At 44.2% G+C, this 20,005-nt stretch overlaps 1 protein-coding gene across 2 annotated transcripts in view; it reads right to left on the reverse strand.

Moving 5' to 3' along the window:
- GAS7 (growth arrest specific 7) overlaps positions 1-20,005 on the reverse strand; it is a 236,213-nt gene that overhangs the window by 17,403 nt on the left and 198,805 nt on the right. For both annotated transcript variants that reach the window (XM_060252647.1, XM_060252648.1), the window contains exons 6-8: positions 18,046-18,135; positions 14,331-14,446; positions 5,604-5,678 (exon numbers count right to left, since the gene is read on the reverse strand). In XM_060252647.1, coding sequence (XP_060108630.1) covers positions 5,604-5,678; positions 14,331-14,446; positions 18,046-18,135 — 281 coding nt within the window. The remainder of the gene's footprint in view (positions 1-5,603; positions 5,679-14,330; positions 14,447-18,045; positions 18,136-20,005) is intronic.

The following is a 20,005-nucleotide window of genomic DNA, read 5'->3' on the forward strand; positions in this document are numbered from 1 at the left end:
TGACCACCACCACCGAGACGCTAGATCCAATGGATGTTTAAGATCATTGAATGCCATCTTAAATCTGTATCAACACTAGCACCAAATTATTTTTAAACTTTTTAATGCTTTTAATGTAATTTTTTTATTATTATAAGCTATGTATTGTGAGCCACCCTGAGCCTGCTTTGGCGGGGAAGGCAGGATATACCTATTTTCCGCTCCATAAGACGCACCTGAGCATAAGACGCACCTAGTTTTTAGAGCCGTTTGTGTGAATTTAGAGGCATTTGTGTGAATTTTTTGCAGTATTCGCTCCTTAAGACGCACACACTTTTCCCTCCACTTTTTTGGGGGGGAAAAGTGAGTCTTATGGTGCAAAAAATACTGTAAATACTATAAAATAAATAAATTAAATAAATGTTTAAGTACTAAGAACATTAACCTGGTGGTTCATTCTGGCACGGGCAGGAAAGAAGCAGAGACACCACAGACAGTGGGGCACCATCGCTGTGGGAACTGTTTGGTGTGCCCATTAACATTAGAAATTCAGGATTTTTTTCCCCTGTGCATGTTAGTTTCAGTAATTGCAACAGCTGCAATGTGGTATACATGGTGACTTGTGACTGTCAAAAGTTGTATGTGGGCAGTACTACATGCCCTGTCAATTTTGGTGCATGGCTCCTGAATAAAACATAAAATTATAGAGGTGCCCTGGTAGCCCACTACACTGAGTTAAATCATTCTATAGATGATACAAATGTTTTTTGTGATCTTTCAATACAGAAGAAACTGTGGTGCTGTTGATAATGCACAAAAGATTTGTACCTTACAATCGGATTTTCAAGCTAAATACCCTTGTCCCAGTGGGTCTAAATAACTGTACTGATTATTCTTGGTTTTTGTAATATTGTCAAGATGTTGTTGCTATTCCATGTGTAATGCTAGTCTTTGGCATATTTCTTTAAGACTTGTTACGGGTGTTGCTAACTGATCTGCATTGTGTTAGGTATAAAGATTATGCATCTCATGAGCTAGTTGAGACATCATTCTCCAAAGGCTGTGCTTGTGAAACTTTGTGATATTTGTGGCTGGTAAGTTTTGTATTATTTAATTTTTATGATAATAAGAATTGAAAATAAGGAATGTATTGTATACATAGGATTGAAAGAAATGAATACATAGGTCAACATTCAATTGTATCTCTGACAAAGGTTTTGGAAACGGAATTCAAAGCTGGCAAACTCCATTAGAGGTGGTGCGGAGGAGTCCTTTTAAGTTGGGAATGTTCTAGTGAATGAACTTTCAATTGCTCAACAATTTAGCATTTTAATAGGAACTGAATGAAGCACGGTGAACTTCTATGAACTTAGCAATTTTTTTGAACTTGTAGACTATATTTTGATTATGTGTAAAATTATGATAATTGAGACCTCTTGGGTTTGGTCATAAATGCTTATTAAGATTTTTGCAATAATTGTATCATAGTAATTTATTCATAGTTTTGCTTTGTCTGTAATGTATTGTTCTCTGAATCTCTTTTTGGTTTGGCCTTTCGCATGCCGCAGGCCGAAGGTCTACAGAAGGGGTAGTTAACCCCTGGCATGTATCCCAACAGCAGCACACCAGATCACTTCGCTTGGCTAGAACTCCAACCAAACCACCGAGGCACTGGCAGTAGTGCTGGGACTGATGGGACAGGAGAAGGCAACCAGCATGGCTTATGCCTCATGGAGCTGTACAATTACCATCTCGGTTCAAGGCAGATCCTTGAGATCCTGCCAGCACTGCTGGGGCTCAGCTTGCTTCAAGTGTGCCTGGCCAAGTGCAATGCTCAGTCCAGCCACCCGCCCTGCCCAGCTTTCTTGCAGGCACACGAACACCTTCATAAGTATGTGCTGTGTTTTTTGTTTAGAGCTCGGGCCAAAAAGTTGCCTCCTCCTGGTCTGCAGACACTCATCAGGACAGTCCCACAACCATCCATACAAACATTCCTTATGCAAAATGAAACAAAGGATGTTGGCCTCCCTTTCTGCACAATTTCTCTTGCTGTGCAGGAAACAGAAGTTAAATAGAATCCCTCGACCTGCCGATTCTCCTTGATACTCAAGAGCAAATGTAAGATATCCTGCAGTGTGTCAGTTTTGGAAAGCCAGGCAGGCCTTTAGAACCTACCTATCATGGAAAGGCATTCTGAAGCTGTTTTTACCAACATTATTCTACATCTCTCTCTCAGTACAAAAAATTAAGAGCATACAACGGAAGCCAAATATATTTTAGTGGGATATTTGTGATACAGATGGATGCCCTCAGGGCCAGCTCACCCACTAGGAAAACTAGGGCACCAGGAGGAGGGGGCACCGAATTGGGCTTCCCCCCCCCCCGGTACCCAAGACAACTGCCTAGTTTGCCTCCCTCCCCCCTGCCAGCTCTCTCCCACCCACTGTGCTCCTGCCCGCCCCCCGAAGCTCGCCATGATGCCGCTGCAGCCAGCTTCCTCCCGCCCATCCCCCTGAAGATCGCCCTGCTGCTGCCGCAGCCAGTGAGTAGGCAGCAGGCATGGGGATACTCGCAAGTAGGCAGCAGAGCCAGTTTGGTGTAGTGATAAAGTGCTTGGACTCTTATCTGGGAGAACCGGGTTTCATTCCCCACTTCTCCACTTGCACCTGCTGGAATGGCCTTGGGTCAGCCATAGCTCTGGCAGACGTTATCCTTGAAAAGGCAGCTGCTGTGAGAGCCCTCTCCAGCCCCACCCACCTCATAGGGTGTCTGTTGTGGGGGAGGAAGATAAAGGAGATTGTGAGCCGCTCTGAGACTCTTCGGAGTGGAGGGAGGGATATAAATCCAATATCTTCATCTACCTCACAGGGTGTCTGTTGTGGAAGAGGAAGGGAAAGGAGATTGTGAGCCGCTCTGAGACTCTTGAGTGGAGGGCGGGATATAAATCCAATATCTTCTTCTAGGTGGGAGGCGCGGGGCTACTCACGGGAAGGGGCGGCGGAGGGAGAGGCAGGCAGGCAGACAAACTAGGCACCCCACCCTCAGAGCACGGCATGACTCAGCCCGGCCCTACCAGCTTCAACACGGCCGGCTTCTTATCCTTCTTTGAAGAATGCACTGGAGGAGGCTTCTCCCCCCTCCTTTTTGGAACTGGAAGGGAGGGGGAGCAAAGCTTTCTCCAGCGCAGTCTTAAAAGGATAAGATGCTGGCTGCGTCAAAGCTGGTAGGGCTGAGCCTCGGTGAGGCGTGCTGATTGCGCGGGGGGGGGGGCAGAAAGGAAGGACGGGAGGGAGGGAGGGAGGGGAGGAAAGGTACAGAGGCAGCGGGGGGGAGAGAGGCAGGCAGGCAGGCAAACTAGCAGTTTGTCATGGGCATGGGGGGAACCCAATTTGGCACCCATCCCTCCCAGCGCCCTAGGCAAGCGCCTAGTTTGCCTATTAGGTGAGCTGGCCCTGTTCCCCCCCACCTCATCTGTAAGAAATGGAAAGGGAGTCTCTCTCTCTCTCTCTCTGGCTTGTTCTTTCCCTCTCCCCGTCATCTCTCTCTCTCTCTCTCTGAAGAAAAAGTGTGCTTGAACAAAACTTCTGCCAGGAATGAAACGTTATTTATCTTAAACAGGGGATTCCATTCTTTCTCTCTCTCTCTCTCTCTCTCTCTCTCTTTCTCTCCCCCTCTTCCTCCTCCCCTCTCTTTCTCTCTCTGAAGAAAAAAGGTGCTTGCACACAAAAATGTACATCAGGAATAAAACATGGTTGGTTTGCAATTTTTCTCTTTTTTTCTCTGGCTCGTTCCCTCCCCTTCCCTCCCCAGAGGAGAAGTGTGAGGAAAAGCCCCCTACTTTTCATACATATGGACATCGTGATCACCAGTATGGTTGCCAGGGTGCCTGGAGTTTTGACTCTCACACATCTGCTCTAAGAAGTGGACTTTGCTTACAGTTTCTAAGGCTTATGTGGATACTATAAGCCTCAGCTTTGCAGCAGCATTCTACATCTCTGAAGGGTGTTAGCCAGAACTACAGACATGCTCCAGCTGCTCCTTGTGTGCCCAGTCTTGGCCACTGCAGTGGAAGAAGCCAGGCCACCATGTTTCCAGCCTGCTTCCATGAACCAAAGGCTTAACACCACCAGAATCCATCTTGCTTTCCTGATCCAAGCATACCCTGCCAGGCTGGACTCCATTCCTTCTTAGTGGGAAGATCACCCACCCTGTGTCACCCTTTGCCTGCAAGCAACCCATTTGCCTCATGAATGGATTAATAGCCCAACTGTTAGTCCTGATTGTTTAGCAGAACCTTAAACAATGTTTCCTGCCCATAAGATGATGGGATAAGAAGAACATCTCCTGTCATTGTCAACTCTTTTGTCTAAACCAGGGATACCTAGGCCAGTATTTGATTCCCTATTGTCACCTTCCCAGATAATCCCATTTAAACTTAAGTATCCAGCCATTCCCATTCTCACCCCAGTCTAATACCTTGGAGCCGCCCCAGGCAACATTGTAGCTTGGAAATTTCCAGGTTCACAGGACTAAGGTGAAGTTCATTGGTTAAAGCTGACACCCAATTGGATGTCACCAAAGAACTCACCATTGGCTCTGCTAATGTCCAGCCTCCTTGGTCATCACAGAGCCTTCCCCCTGCTCCTCCCCAAGACCTCCCAGCCCCTGAAGGGTCTGAGGGAGTCTATTTAACCTCTGACCCAACTCCACTCATGTGTGCATCTAACAGTATCCCAGGTCCGCTGTCTAGATCCATCCCCAATTCTGGCCACAGTTTTGGGTCCATTTCCCCTGTCCTCTTATGTTGCCATTGGAAACCTTCCCTGAAGACTATGATGGTAAATGTTACCCTGTTTGTCTACCCATATATGTTACCCCTATCAATCTATCTGTGTTTCCTAGACCTGTGTGAATGTGTGATTGTTTTGTATTTTTATCTTGTGTGAAAGAACTATTATTCTAAATAAATTACAATTGGTTTTTATTAAATTAGAGTCCTTTTATTGAGCATTTACTATCTGGATGGTTGAGCCTGGTATACATTTGGTAAAAAGATTCCTATTAAGCCGGGTGTCCACCTAACTAATTCCCCAACCTCGTTTTGAGGGCATTTCGGCTTACAGAAGGAGCCCTCAGCCAATTGACGGAAGGCTTTCTTTGGCTCTTTTCTTCCTCCTCCATCCCTCAGCCAATTGAGGAAAGGCTTTCTTTCTCTTCTCTGCAAAGCAGGAAATAGGAGAGACTGGACAAAAGGAGCTGTGATGCAAGAAACAAGAAGTAGGAAGCAGCAGAGGGCCAGTTTCTTGGCAGGCAGGATTGGGGCCCTGCTGGGGCTGGATATGGCCCATAGGCCATATCTTTGACACCCTGGACCAAAGATATCCTATAACACAATTTTAGAGCAACATTTTCTAGCAGCCTCAACCAGTGAAATAATCTCCCATAGCAATCCAATTCTTTTGTATGCGATTTCCAAGGAATCGGACCAAACAGGAAGTCCCTTCACACAAAAGTGCATCACAGCAGCAAAAGGAGAAGGCAGAAAATCATTTCTAAATAAATGAACACGTTTTGTGCAATGACAGAATTTATGGGATGTCATAATGATAAGGATACAAACTCACCCTTCTTCCTGAGAAGCCAACGAGTTTTGAGACAGTTTAGACAAGTTTTTGGCATATTCTTCTTCAATTTTTATCCTGAAAGTGACAAAGCAGAAATGGCTCAATTAGAAGAGCAACTTCTCATGATAGATGATAATAGCGTATCTGGAAAACTGTCCCTTAAGAATAGATCTCTTTATACATCGCAGTTTCACCTGTAAAATGTTACTGACAATTTAGTTTTCTCACCAAGCATACCAAGTCAGTACTTGCGACTGGCACCCCAACCTGATATATCTGAGGTAATATCAAGAACAGATTGTCCTGCTACGTGTAAAGCATCAATATCTGACAAGTCAGGCAAAGTTGCTCTGGGTTGGATTCAGCAGTAAGGGATTTCTGTCAGTGGATGAGGACTTTCTCATTTCTCCTGTTCTGCTGCAGCCCAGAATGCTGCTACTGGCTGAAAGGGGTTTACTCGGATTATGTGCAATTTGGAGGGGAAATTGGTAAACATTATCTCCCTCCTGTGTCCATTCTTTAAAATCCTCTACTGCATCCAAGCCAAAGGTTGGTTTTACTCAATATTTATTAGAAGCAGCACGTGGTTTGGTTAACCTCCACACCTCTCCTTAGGTCAAAAAATTCTTTATGATAGCAGCTATGAATGGAGAAGTGGAGCCCAACTTCTGTTCACCAACTTCTCTGCTGTTCCTTATTCCCATACTGAAACATTCCATGTTTCTTCATTGTTCCACATCCTAACAGAATCTTCTAAGCCAGTACTGAGTCTGTGGTGTCACTCAGCCATCAGTAATCTCAGTTTTAGTGACATACTGTAACTACAAGGTCCTTTTACAGGCATTGTTGTTCATGATGAACTAATATATAAAATCGCACGTTGGTGAGAGTGTTTTAGGATAGAATTGACAGAAAAATAGATGGGGATAAAGGGGTGAATCCTACTGTTCTTTCTCCTCATTCTCACTTAATTCCTCTCCATGCTTCAGTCCCTATCTTGCAGTTTTTTGTTCACACTGGTCCCATGATCCCTACCACACTTTCCCTATGAAGAAAGGTTAAAATGCTTGGGGCTCTTGAGCATGGAGAAACGTCGACTGAGGGGTGACATGATAGAGGCTTACAAGATTACTCATGGGATGGAGAAAGTAGAGAAAGAAGTACTTTTCTCCCTTTCTCACAATACAAGAACTCGTGGGCATTCAATGAAATTGCTGAGCAGTCAGGTTAAAACGGATAAAAGGAGGTACTTCTTCACCCAAAGGGTGATTAACATGTGGAATTCACTGCCACAGGAGGGGGTGGCAGCTACAAGCTTAATCAGCTTTAAGAGGGTGTGACGGAAAGCAATGGGTTAAGCATAATCTGAAGACGCACAGGGCTGCGTCAGGTGACCTGAGGGTGGGGGCAAAGTGCTCAGAGCTCTCAGGGAGGGAAAAGAAGTTGAGGAGAAGAAACTGCTGAGGCAGGAGGGCAGTCAGTTGATGTGTGACAGAGTGGAGGCCTGTCAGAGAAGTCTGTCAGTGGGGACCTGACAGAGACTGAGAGGGTCAGTTAGTGCCGGCCGGAAGGGCTGAGAGGGCAGCTGATCCTGTGAAGAAGCTGGAGACGGAGACGGGGAAGTCTTCCAGAGACTGCCAGCTGGACAACACCAGCCAAGAGGGCTGTGTGTGTGTGAGTCAGTTAAGACCTGAATGGTCACAGACACCAGGAAACTACTCTAAAGATCTAGTGAGGAGGCTGAGGGAGTGGATGTGGGTCTGAGACACCAAGAAGGGCTGAGAGGAGAGACTCCAGTCGAGGGGTGAGACTAGACACATCAATCCCAAGAGGCCAGACCTTGGCTAGAGGTGGAGAGTGAGTTGAAGGGAAACTGTGAACCGTGTAGCTGTGAAAGATCCAAGAAAGAAAAAGTGATTGTAAGCTTGAAACAACTGAACAACATATAAGCCTGTGTAAATATCTCCCATATCCCCAGTTTAAGACTTTTTGTTACAATAAATCTGTGGTTTAAATTAAAGTTCTCGTGAGCCTATATATTTTGTGTAAAGAATAAACGAAGCTGCTGTGGTCCCATCAAAAGAAACAAGTAAAAATACCCCGAAGAGACTGAAATATAGAGATCCAGTGAGGCCTTGAGGCTGGCGCTGCTATAGAGGGGATTGAATAAAAATATAGGGCGTGGCTATTATGTGTGTGTGTGTATGTATGTATATGTGTGTGTGTGTATATATATATATATATATACACACACATACACACACACATATATTGGCCACTGTGTGACACAGAGTGTTGGACTGGATGATTGGCCTGATCCAACATGGCTTCTCTTATGTTCTTATGTTCACAGTCTTTATGGTGTACAAAAGTGTCACCTTACTCTTTCACCAACACATGAGATGAAGTTATTGAAGAAGATATTGGATTTATATCCCGCCCTCCACTCCGAAGAGTCTCAGAGCAGCTCACAATCTCCTTTACCTTCCTCCCCCACAACAGACACCCTGTGAGGTGGGTGGGGCTGGAGAGGGCTCTCACAGCAGCTGCCCTTTCAAGGACAACCTCTGCTAGAGCTATGGCTGACCCAAGGCCATTCCAGTAGGTGCAAGTGGAGGAGTGGGGAATCAAACCCGGTTCTCCCAGATAAGAGTCTGCACACTTAACCACTACTCCAAACTGGCTGGAGGACCCAACCCACAGACTCCTAAGCCAGAATAAAAACCCAATTTCTGCAACCGGGATAGTTTGTACACATTTACACACTTCCATTTAATTGCAAAGCATAGCAAAATTTAGTGGACACAGGTCTGGTACACATGTCACAGTTCACTGGAGGATTCTTCAGCATAATTTGTTTTCATGTGTAAAACAGTTATATGGTGTCTTGCCTAGGATCAAGATAACTTATACCAAAATGCGAAAAGGAGGGGGACAGTAACACCACAAACATTTATAAATAGCCAAATTGTGTCCTGAAGAGCTGGGCAGATGCTCACAAGTCATTATAGTTAACAGCTTCCATTGAAGCAAGAGAGTCTTTTCTTATTTATCCGCTATTCCATAATTACAGTGGGGGAATTGTTGCAGCGCTTTACTTTCTTCTGGCCAGGCAGGCAAAGTTCACTCCTGGAATACAGCATTCCAAGGTCATTACAAGTCCCAGAGAAGCAACTCTCTCTTCCTATCATTATTTATAACAATGATCCTGCTCTTCTGTGGGTAGTTATAAATAATGAACAGCTATAAATAAGAGCTGTTTATCTCTCTCTCGCACGCGCGCCTTGTCTTTTCATGTTCTGCAGATATTTTAAGTTATTCAAACTATGTTCCAGCAGAGCTGTACTCGTGGAAAGAGGAAGGACAGGGTGGGGTGAAGAATTTTTTTTTTTTTTTGGGATGAACCAGAATCACTGAGGAGAAGGTCTCATTGGAAGACCAGTGAATTCAAGGGGATTTATGATCCTAATCTCTACACAGGGGATTAAAATTGATTCTTCCTAATTACATGTACTGTTCTCAAACCAAGGAGGTTGACAAGATGTTAAATATTTGCTAAACTGCACTCTAAATTCTATCACTCTAAGTTGGAAGAGTGGAATTCAAAGGCTGTGTCATTAAGCTTAGAAGCATATCAGCAATATCTGAAAGTCATTTTATGGTGCATAAACCTGCATTCAGACTCTGTTTAAAAACATAGTTTGTTGATTACAACAATCAGCCAGCCTCACACACTCCTCCCACTCTTGCCACATGGTTGTCATGATATCCAATCAGGAAGCTTTATGAGACTGCATTTTTTTAAAAAATAATCAATTGATAAAACCTCTTTCTTTGGTTCATCAAAAATTTCTGGAGAAACCTACAGCTCAAAATGAGCTTCTTGATGCAATTTCACAATTAAAACCTAATACAATCCCAGGTTTAGATGGATTTACGGTAGAGTTTTACAAGGTTTTTAAGTCAGATTTAGGGAAATCATTTGAAACGTTATGTGCAATTTTTTTTTGAGACAGGATACATTCCTGAAACATGGCATCAGTCAGAAATCATTCTTGTTCCTAAACTGTCTAAAGACCGTACTTTATCATCTTCATATAGGCCTATTTCTTTGCTAAAGAATGAGATTTTCACCAAAATCTTGGCTAACTGGCTGCAAAAGATCCTGCCAGATTACGTTAAAAAACGGGTTTCCTTCCAGGTAGGAATATAGCGGATAATATTAGAAGGACATTAAGTCTTATTAAGCATTGTGAGTTTACTAAACAACAAGCTATATTACTTGCATTGAATGTAAATAAGGTGTTTGATAGTCCTAATATCACTTTTTAAAAAAATTGTTATTAAGTTAACGGGCTTTGGTGTCCATTTCCAAAAATCAAACTCAGCATTATATTCTAATTCCTTAGCAAAATTAAAGGTTAATTCTATGAGCTCAGAATGGATTCCAATGCAAAGAAGAACGAGGACGGGTTGCCCATTATTGCCTTTACTGTTTATTACGGCACTAGGACCATTGGCAGAATTAATTCAATTGAATGAAAATGTCACAGGAATTAATGTGGGTAATAAACAGCATAAAATTGCCTTATATGCTGATGTGGTGATGTATATCACGAATCCTCACATTTCCTTAAGGGTGTTTCATCAATTAACTAATCAATTGGGGGGGGGGGGGCATGGTGACTGAGCTTCAGGCTGGTTGCATCCCTCCTGCGCTCCTGCTATTCCTGCGGAAGATTAATGACTACTCCCAGAAAACATAGCCAATTTTGGAAAGAACATCAAAGAAGTATGGGAAGGACTAGGGCAAAGAAAGGTACTAAAACCCTCCCTATAGACCTCCTAGAAAGGGTAATATTGACTTAGAAGAAGCTGAAGATTCTGACTTGGAGACGTCCCTGTTAGAGGAAATGGCGGCGAGAGGGAGTAACTCTCCCCAAAGCAAACAGACTGAGATACTGCCTAACCTAACGGAGATAAAGAATGAAATTAAGAATGATATAAGGTCTCTTAGTGGAGAGGTTGGACAATTAAAAAGGGAACTTGGACTTCTCAAACAGTCAGTTGAACCAATTAACAAGAAATTGGATGAACTCACTGCAGCGTTGAAAACAAGCGATAAGAAAGCTGAAGCCACATATCAGACGGCAAAAAAGACAGCAGATGATTTGAAAGACTTTAAGGATTTTAAGTCCTGGGCCAAAAATAAGATCATACTTCAGGAATCAAAATTGAGAGAAAGAAAGGCCAAGCTTCGTGGAATATCTGTAAATTTTGGAAAGACAGAAAACCTTACTACGGCTTTAAATAGATGGCTGAGCCAGATTCTTCTCACAGAAGGAGAAGCAGACTCTTCCCAAGAAATTGTCACCTCTGCCTTCCATCTAAACATTTCCAAAAAGGCTCTTGACGTTTCCCTGGACATTGTTGTTGAATTTAAACAACTACAGATGAAGAACAAACTTTTTAAAATCACCAGGGAAAAACAGGGACTGTGCCTTGAAGACACAATAGTTTTTTTTATTTCCTGATATTCCAGCTGAAGTAATTAATGCAAGGAGGAGACTGAGAGATACAATGAAGATCCTACATAATAAAGGAAGTCAGTATAGATGGTTACTGCAAGGCCATCTAGTGGTCTATATGGAAAATCAAACTTTTACTGCATATAATGAGGCATCAGGCAAGGAATTAATAGATAATTAAACAAAAGACTGGAAGAGTTTGAATGGGGAAATTATGTTTTCCTGAAGAGAAGTTGAGAGCAATTAATTGGAGAATATGTATATAGTTAGAAGACAGGATAAAGATATCATAAATGGGAATGGAAAATGGAAATTGAACTGTTAAAGCCAATGGATTAGCAAGGAGGTGGTGGGTGTGCCCTCCCAAGACCTCTGACTGTAGAGATTTTTCTGCAGCACCCAGTTCTGGAGGTAACCCTGTCTAGCTTTCCTTTGCAGGCATGAGAGAAGATAGTTAAAGTTTAAAAAAATTAAGTGTGTAAAGATGGAAGTCCGTGAAAGAAGTAAAAAAGTTTTGGAAACAAAAAGAAAGAATGTAATTATGATTAAAATAAGAATTAGGATAAGTGGTACGGGGATCGGGTGAGATTGGATAAAGAAAGGAAATAAGATAAAGAGGAAGGAGTTTATTTATCTGTTGTTAGTATTCAGTTTGATTGGTAGTAGACAATAAGCAAAAAACGAAGTGTATTTATATGAGATGTATAAATACGTCGATATTTGCACACTTAATAAAATATTAATTTAAACAATTAAAAATAACTAATCAATTTGGCTTGATCACAGGTCTAGAATTTAATAAACAGAAGTCAGTTTTTCAATTAATTTGAGTAAAAAACAAATAGCAGAGTTAATTAAGACTTACAACTACTTGGTATTGGGAAAAGCTCGAAGACATCTTAGGGTTTTTATTCCTCAAAATAGCTCAAAACTCTTTTCTGTTAATTTTGATAAACCAAATACAAATAAAATTAATTTTAAACAGATTGAATGCCTAGCTGCATTCTTGGGGAAATAGAATTCATATTTTAAAAGTGTTTATTCTACCAAAATATTTATATTTATTCTGGACAATTCCAATTTCTATAACTAAAGTTGTTTTTAAAAAATGGCAAAGTGATCTGTTAATCTTTTTTTTTTTGGGGGGGGGGTTATTAAAAAAGAATTAATGCAAACACAATCCTTAGATCAACAGCTTATGTGGGTCTTGATATATCTAATTTATTTGCATATTATGAAGCAGCTAATATACACTCTCTGTTGAAAGCTGCTACCTCTGAGTCTCCTCCAGATTGGGTGGAAATAGAAATGAATCCTCTTTCAATTCATCTTTTGTATGACTGCCTATGGAATTCGTGTTTGCTTAAAATAATAACAAATAAGCAGGTATTCCTGTTGAGGTTATGGCAGACTAATATTTCTAGGCTGGCTCCAACTTCCATCTTTTTTAGCCTCTTATACTAATCAACCTTGGTTTGTCCCAGGGTATGATGTCAATCCTTTTCAAAATTGGAAGAGAGCAAGTTTTTCAAGTATTGTTCATTTTTGGGAAAAGGGCAAATTTATAGAGAAATTGTCTTTAGAAAACAAAATGAAAAGTTAAATTCCATGGTATAGCTATTTACAGATAAGGCATTGTTTAGAGCTGATGTTAAGGGATATGTATATCAAACGTGAAATGACTTCTTTAGAGCGTTATTCACAAAGGCGAAGCAACAACCAGGTCTAATTACTAAACTCTATACAATTTTAAACTCAAGATTTGAAGAAACTGTTACCTTATATCAGAAACAATGGGAAGCTGATCGAGGAAGAACAATTATTAAGGAGTCTTTGTTAAAAATCTGGTCATCTGCTAGCTTTAGTTCTAAGATTTTTTCGGTGAGATTTCAATCAGCAAAATTAGTTTTATGGTGGTATTTGCCACCTCTCACATTATATAAATTTAAAGCTTTAGTATCTCCAATTTGTCCTAAACAATGTGGTCAAATAGCATCGTCCTTTCATTATTGGTGGTCTTGTCCTTTCATTTTACATTACTGGAAAAGAATTATTTCAGTGTTAAATCAAATGTTGACTGTTAATTTGCCAGCTGACCCTGCATTGATTTTGCTTGAAGTTGAATTTACTATGATGTTGAACAGAGGAAAAAATATGTTATATCTATTCTGTTATCTATAGAAAAAAACTGAACTAGCAACGAAATGAAAAGATAAATATCCTCCATCTTTGAAGAATTGGAAGGACAAAATATGGGATTATTTCATTTAACGAAAATGGTGTATTCTTCTTCACAGTGTTCTCCTCAGTCTTTTCAGAAAAAAGTTGTGATATCTTGGTTACCAGCTGTGACTTGCATTATGAATAATAAGATTTTACCACAAAATCCTGTCTATCACAATTTGATATATTTTTAATGTTGACTGTAAGTAAAGTCATTTATTCAATAACATTATTTTTATTTTTTAAAAAACAAAAAAAACCCGCACCTTGTTTTTCTGCCTATAAACCAGGTTTAATTTGGCCTTGGAATCCTGCTTTGTAAACACCTGATTCCAACGGCAGAACAACCACGAAGTCCTCTAGCTTGGTGCAGCACATGAGAAAGGAGGGAGTATAGGAGCCCAAGGACCTTTATTTCATTCTCATCACAAACAGACTATGGTTGTTTGCAATATCTGAATGCTGAATCATGTGCATGCTCTATTCTCAACAGAGAATTTGGTATTTGACATTTCTGGCACTCTTTTCTATGACCCGGGGTGGGGCGGGGAGATGTACTGGTGTCATCTGGCCACTGATAATTTCAGTCAAAACCTTGAGGTCTAAAAACTGAGACATTTATTTTTCCCAAAGCTAAGAATTATAGAAATCCAAATACAGCTACAAACACTGATTTCTTCTCAGAACTTTGCAGAAAATTGCCTCTTTTATTGCAGTAATTCCAGCACCCCCCCCACACACACACACACATCTGCTCAGTGATGAAGCCTGATGGGGATGTGAGTATGAGGAGAAGGCTTAATTGGAAGGCTGAAAGAAAACAAGTCAGCATTCAGCTGGCCAATATTTCAGGACTGGGTGCGCTTAAGAGGAAGCACACCTAATGGATTAGTCAAGCAGGAGCTTGAGTTATGGAAGCAATTAATCAGTGAAATACAAGCAATCAATTTGGCCCAGCACGGAGTTTCTAAGATACCTTTCGCGAATAAACTCTGCCATTTCTTTCTGCATTTGTTTTCCTTTCAGTTGTTTCTGCAGAAGAATTTCGAATCCTGAGACTGTACTGTTCCCTTGGGGATCCTTCTTATCAGCCTGCAGGAAACACACAGGATACGCACCACAAAAAAAGAAGCATTTAGAAGATGCACCAGACCATTTAGGTTATGGAATAAAAACCTGCAACTGTTTGGGGACACACCCTGAACAGGTCACAAACCAAAGTTCCCAGTATTTTAGGGTGGCCAGATCGTCCCGGTCAGCCGGGAATGTCCCTCTTTTGGGCCCCAATTCCCGCCTCCCGGGCTTGCTATACCGGGACCATTATAAGTCCCGGTTTAGCCAGCCAGCGAGAGGAGCCGGCGGAAGCGGGCGGAGGCTGCGCTGCTGCTGCTGCCTCTTCTCCATAGCTGCTCCTCCTGAGCCCATCTCGGAGGAGCAGCTGCGGAGAAGCGTGGAAAGTCCCGAATCTGGGTCCTTCTAGGACCCTGAGCAGCAACGCTGGAGGAGCAGGAGCAGGCCGGACTTGCGCCCCGCCCCTCCACTCTCTGCAGGGGCAAAGGCGGCATGCGTGGGCCTGCTTCGCTTCTCCGCCCGGCGCCCGGCCCCTCTGCTGCGCGGGCGGCAAGGGGCATGCTGGGGCGGCCTCGGAGGAGAAGGAGGCGGCGGCGCTGAGCCGTGGCTTCCTGTTGGGGCTTCCGGGCGGGCAGGGGGTCTCTCCACGGGGAAGGAGACCCCGGCCCGCCTGCTGGATGGCTGCCTGGGCCGCACGGCGGCCCAGCGGACTTGGGCCTGCCTTTCCCTTCCCTTCCCTTCCCTCCCGCCTGCTGGGTGGCTGCCTGGGCCGGGCGGCAGCCCAGCAGTCTCCGGCCTGCCTTTCCTTTCCTTTCCCTTCCCTTCCCGCTTCGCCCGCCTGCTGGCTATATCTATATCCCTGCCTGCAAGAAGGTAAGCTTTTTGTTTTCTGGGGAGTTCTGTTTGTTTTTGTTTTCTCCCCCCCCCCCCCCCCGGCAGGCAGGGAGGGGGCTGAAAGCGGTGTGGCCTAGGCTTCCCAACCCCCTCTGCTCTGGCAGGGCCCGGGGACTTCTGGGTTCGCAGCCTAATCTCCCGCCCCCCAGAAATCGGGAAGGGGGGGGTGGGGGGGGGGAGAACATACCTGCAGGCTTCATATTGTTGAGATCCTGAGCCGTTTGTAAAATGTGTGGCTCCTTTAAGGCTGGGCAGGAAGAGCTTCGGAGAACAGCCCCTCCCTTTTTTTCCCCTTTCGTTTTCACAGCAAGTAGAGTTCCCCAATCTGGTAAGTATTTGTGTGTGTGAGAGGGAGGGGGGAGGGGAGGGGATTCCCTGGTTTAGAAAGCGTGGGGGGGGGAGGGAAATGTCTACTGGGCACTCTATTATTCCCTATGGAGAACGATTCCCATAGGGAATAATAGGGAATTGATCCGTGGGTTTTGGGGGCTCTGGGGGGGCTATTTTTTGAGGTAGAGGCACCAAATTTTTAGTATAATATCTAGTGCCTCTCCCCAAAATACCCCCCAAGTTTCAAGAAGATTGGACCAGGGGGTCCAATTCTATGAGCCCCAAAAGATGGTGCCCCTATCCTTCATTATTTCCTATGGAAGGAAAGCATTGAAAAGGTGTGCCGTCCCTTTAAATGTGATGGCCAGAACTCCTTTGGAGTTCAATTATGCTTGTCACATCCTTGTTCCTGGCTCCACCCCCAATGTCTCCTGGCTCCACCCCCAAAGTCTCCTGGCTCCGCCCCCAAAGTACCCAGATTTTTCTTTAATTGGACTTGGCAACCCTACAGTATTTTAAAGCACTTTAGCAGCCCTTAGAAGGACAATTTCAGTATAGCTTCAGGAATTCCCAGGAAACATCATATCATAGCCACTAGAGGTCACTGTGACTTACAAAGAATAATTTAGCAGCAGGTGACTTTAATATAAGGGGGGAAATAGCCTTAGCTATTAGGCAAGAAGAAATTTCAAGTCAGTACTAGCCGTATATTTTTCCAACTGGCATTCAAGCAATTTTGACCTAGATTCTAGTGTAAGAAATTAGTAGCAAGCTTATTTAGAGATAACTGCATACTCCCTAGTTCCTATATTGCAGCCCTTTAAAGTTATCATTATGTTTGAGGTTGCAGGGATTTCCCTTACTTAGCCTCCCCCTTGTTCAAAGTTCAAAGAAGCATACAATCCAACATTTAAAAAACAAAAATGAAAGGAACATAAAATACACCAAAATAAGATATAGCCAAACCATTTCTACCTCGTGCACAGCCTACAACTCCAAGCAAACCAAAATAGTAGCTTGGAATGCTAAAAAGATGTATAAGGCTGCTTCCACATGGGGATTTTCTACATGGGAAGCCCAGGATTAAAGAACATGTTCACATGATGTGCTTTTTCTAGGGTTGCCAAGTCCAATTTAAGAAATATCTGGGGACTTTGGGGGTGCAGCCAGGAGACTTTGGGGGTGGAGCCAGGAGACATCAGGGGTGGAGCCAAGATCAAGGCTGTGACAAGCATAATTGAACTCCAAAGGGAGTTCTGGCCATCACATTTAAAAAGACAGCACATAGGGTTGCCAAGTCCAATTCAAGAAATCTCTGGGGACTTTGGGGGTGGAGCCAGGAGACAGGGTGTGACAAGCATCACTGAACCCCAACGGGAGTTTTGGCCATCGCATTTCAAGGGACGGCACACCTTTTTAAATGTCTTTCTTCCCTCCACCCTCCCCTTCTCTGATTTCACCTCAGAGGCGGAGTGGAGCGGGCAACGCTGCGTTGCTGCCGCCTCTTCTCCGCTTCACCGTAACTGCTCCTCCGAGATGGGCCTAGATTTGCGGCTCGCCACGCTCCTGGCCTGCCTCCACCCTCCCCTTTTCTGATTTTACCTCAGAGGCGGAGCAGAGCGGACGATGCCACTGCGCTGCTGCCACCTCTTCTCTGGTTCACCTTAGCTGCTCCTCCGAGATGGGGCGGCTCGCCATGCTCCTTGGCGCCATTTCCCCGCTCCCCCCGCTTCCGTTTTTTTGGAGAGCGGGAGAAGAGGCTGTAAATCCTGGGGTCCCCTGCCAGGGCGGGAGGGTTGGGAAGCCTAGCTTTTTCTGAGTGTGATCTGTGATATTTCAAGAGGAATTTTTTTCCTTTGGTTTAAAGGAGAGTGGCTCAGGAGAATGTCCATGCGAATCCATCACCACCAGGGCCAGATCTGGGGGGGGGGGGCAGAGGGGAGTGCTTGCCCCGGGTGCCAAAGGAGAGGGGGGTGCCAAATTAGGTATGGAGTCCATTATATTCTAAGATAGAATGGCCCATAAGGGGGTGCCATTTTTTAATTTTGCCTCCCCTCAAAAAACATGTATAGTGGTCCTGATCACCACTATAGAGGAAGAGGGCAGAGCTAAGCTGCTTTATGCTCTCAGCCCTTCAAAAGGTTTAGTCCTGCTGATAATGAGAAGAAAGCGAGGAAGGGGTTTCCAAGTCCCAAGGAGTGCCAGAAATATTGCCCCTGCACCTGTTTGCATGGGCTGTGGCACTGGAATTAGGTCATGGCTGAAGAAAACAACTTCAGTAGCATCCTACAATCACCTTCCAATCTTAGATTTTTACACATTTGCTAATAATATGTTATGTCCTGCATAAAGCTCAACTGTAGCAATAAACAGCATATGGGTGGCTGCTCACTTACCCAGAAATAATCACAGTAGCTCCATTCGGAAGGTTTCAGCAACTGCTGTTCTGGCACTGCATCAGGGTGGGGAAATGTTACACAGTTTATCTGATTGGAGGAATAAAAAAGAAGAAGGAAATGTTGGATGCGCAAAGAAGCTTGAAAACAGTGGCGGAGGGTATACAAGTGAAAATCTACACAAATGCCTTACAGCTAGGGATGGGCAGGAACTGGCTCACAAACTAAAGTTCATCACAAATTTTGGCCTGTTCAGAGTTCATTGCCCCCCCCCCCCACCAGCAGAAAGGAGAAAGGGAAGATCTCAGATCTCAGGGAACTGCTGTCAGCAAAAGGTGGAAGAGAAGTCCCTTCTTGGGAGATTCCCCCCTCCCCCACCCCGCTTCTGCTGGCCACTGTTTTCCAAGGTGTGTTCCGTAGCTGTTTTAAAGTTTAAATGGATTGCAGGCAACAGCGCAAAACAGCTGCGCAGTGGGGAGTGCCTACCCACCCCACAGCTGTTTTTTGGTGTCTTCTGCAGTCCCTTGAAATTTTAAAGGGACTGCACAAAACAGCCCAAAACAGCTGAGCAGCAGGGAGCAAGCCACTTCCTGTCATGCAACTGTTTTCCATGCTAAGGATACCTTGGCAGGGCCATCTGGAAACAGAAGAAGCAGAAGAAGTTAGATTTATATCCCACCCTTTACTTGGAGTCTCAGAGCAGCTTACAATTTCCTTCTCTTCCTCACAACAGATGCTTTGTAAGGTAGGTGGGGCTGAGAGAGCTCTTTCAAGAACTGCTCTTAACAAAACAGCTCTGAGAAAACTGTGACTGACTCAAGATCACCCAGCAGCAGCATGGAGGAGTGGGGAATCAAACCTAGTTGTTCAGATTAGAGGTCTCTGCTCTAAATCACTACGCCAAATTGGCTAAGGGACAACACTCTATGCTGAGAGCTACATGCAACATCTGTGGACTTCTGAGTCTATCAGTGCCTCATGCAGCTTCTAAAAAGGTTGAATTATTCTATCTGCACTCCCTTTGCCCATCTCCCAGGATAATGAAGCCATCTCTATTCCAAAATCAGTTTGGAAACCAGAATGAAACACATCAGCTGCATCCAGACTGCTTGCTCAGGGTGGCAGTGCACTGACCCAGAAGCGAGCTGGCACAAACAGGAGTGCCCTGGAGCATCCAGATAGTGCATGGCCCACCACTGGAACAGGGATGGGCCACAGGCACCCCAGAGGAGCTTCCAGAGCTCTCATGTGCCTGTCCGCCACTCCCCAGGTGCTTCCAGGGTACTTCCTCTCCATCCATATGGTGGGGAGGTGCCTCCACAATTTGGTACCACTTTGGAAGTGGTACCTTTTTGAGGTTCCTGGAATGCAGGTAGGGTGAGGGTGAGGGCAGGAGTGGGAGAGGAGCCAGCTGTGCGCATTTGGACGTCCTTTTCTGATCCACCCAGGTTCTGTCCCTGTGGCGGCTTAAACTGCCGGTCTGGATTCGACCATCTGACAATCAGTAACCGCAAGGCATCTCTGAAACGGCATCGCCAGCTCACACTCAAGAAACAAGCCGAAGAATGGATGTCTGACTTTACTTTTCGTCATCGAGTTGCAGGTTTTTTGAGACAAGATATATTCAGAGGTGGCTTGCTACAGCTTGCCTCTGCCAAGCGACCCGAGACTTCTTTTAAAATGTTTTATATAGGTAACCTCGTATGAACATATGAAACTGCCTTCTACTGAATCAGACCCTCGGTCCATCAAAGTCAGTATTGCCTTCTCAGACTGTCAGCGGCTCTCCAGGGTCTCAAGCTGAGGTTTTTCACACCTCTTTGCCTGGACCCTTTTTTGGAGATGCCAGGGATTGAACCTGGGACCTTCTGCTTACCAAGCAGATGCTCTACCACTGAGCCACCGTCCCTCCCATAACGAGTGGTGGTCGGAAGTGCCATCAAGTCATAGCAACCCCATA

The sequence above is a fragment of the Heteronotia binoei genome, chromosome 13, assembly GCF_032191835.1.
Source record: "Heteronotia binoei isolate CCM8104 ecotype False Entrance Well chromosome 13, APGP_CSIRO_Hbin_v1, whole genome shotgun sequence".
Classification (NCBI taxonomy): Eukaryota; Metazoa; Chordata; class Lepidosauria; order Squamata; family Gekkonidae; genus Heteronotia; species Heteronotia binoei.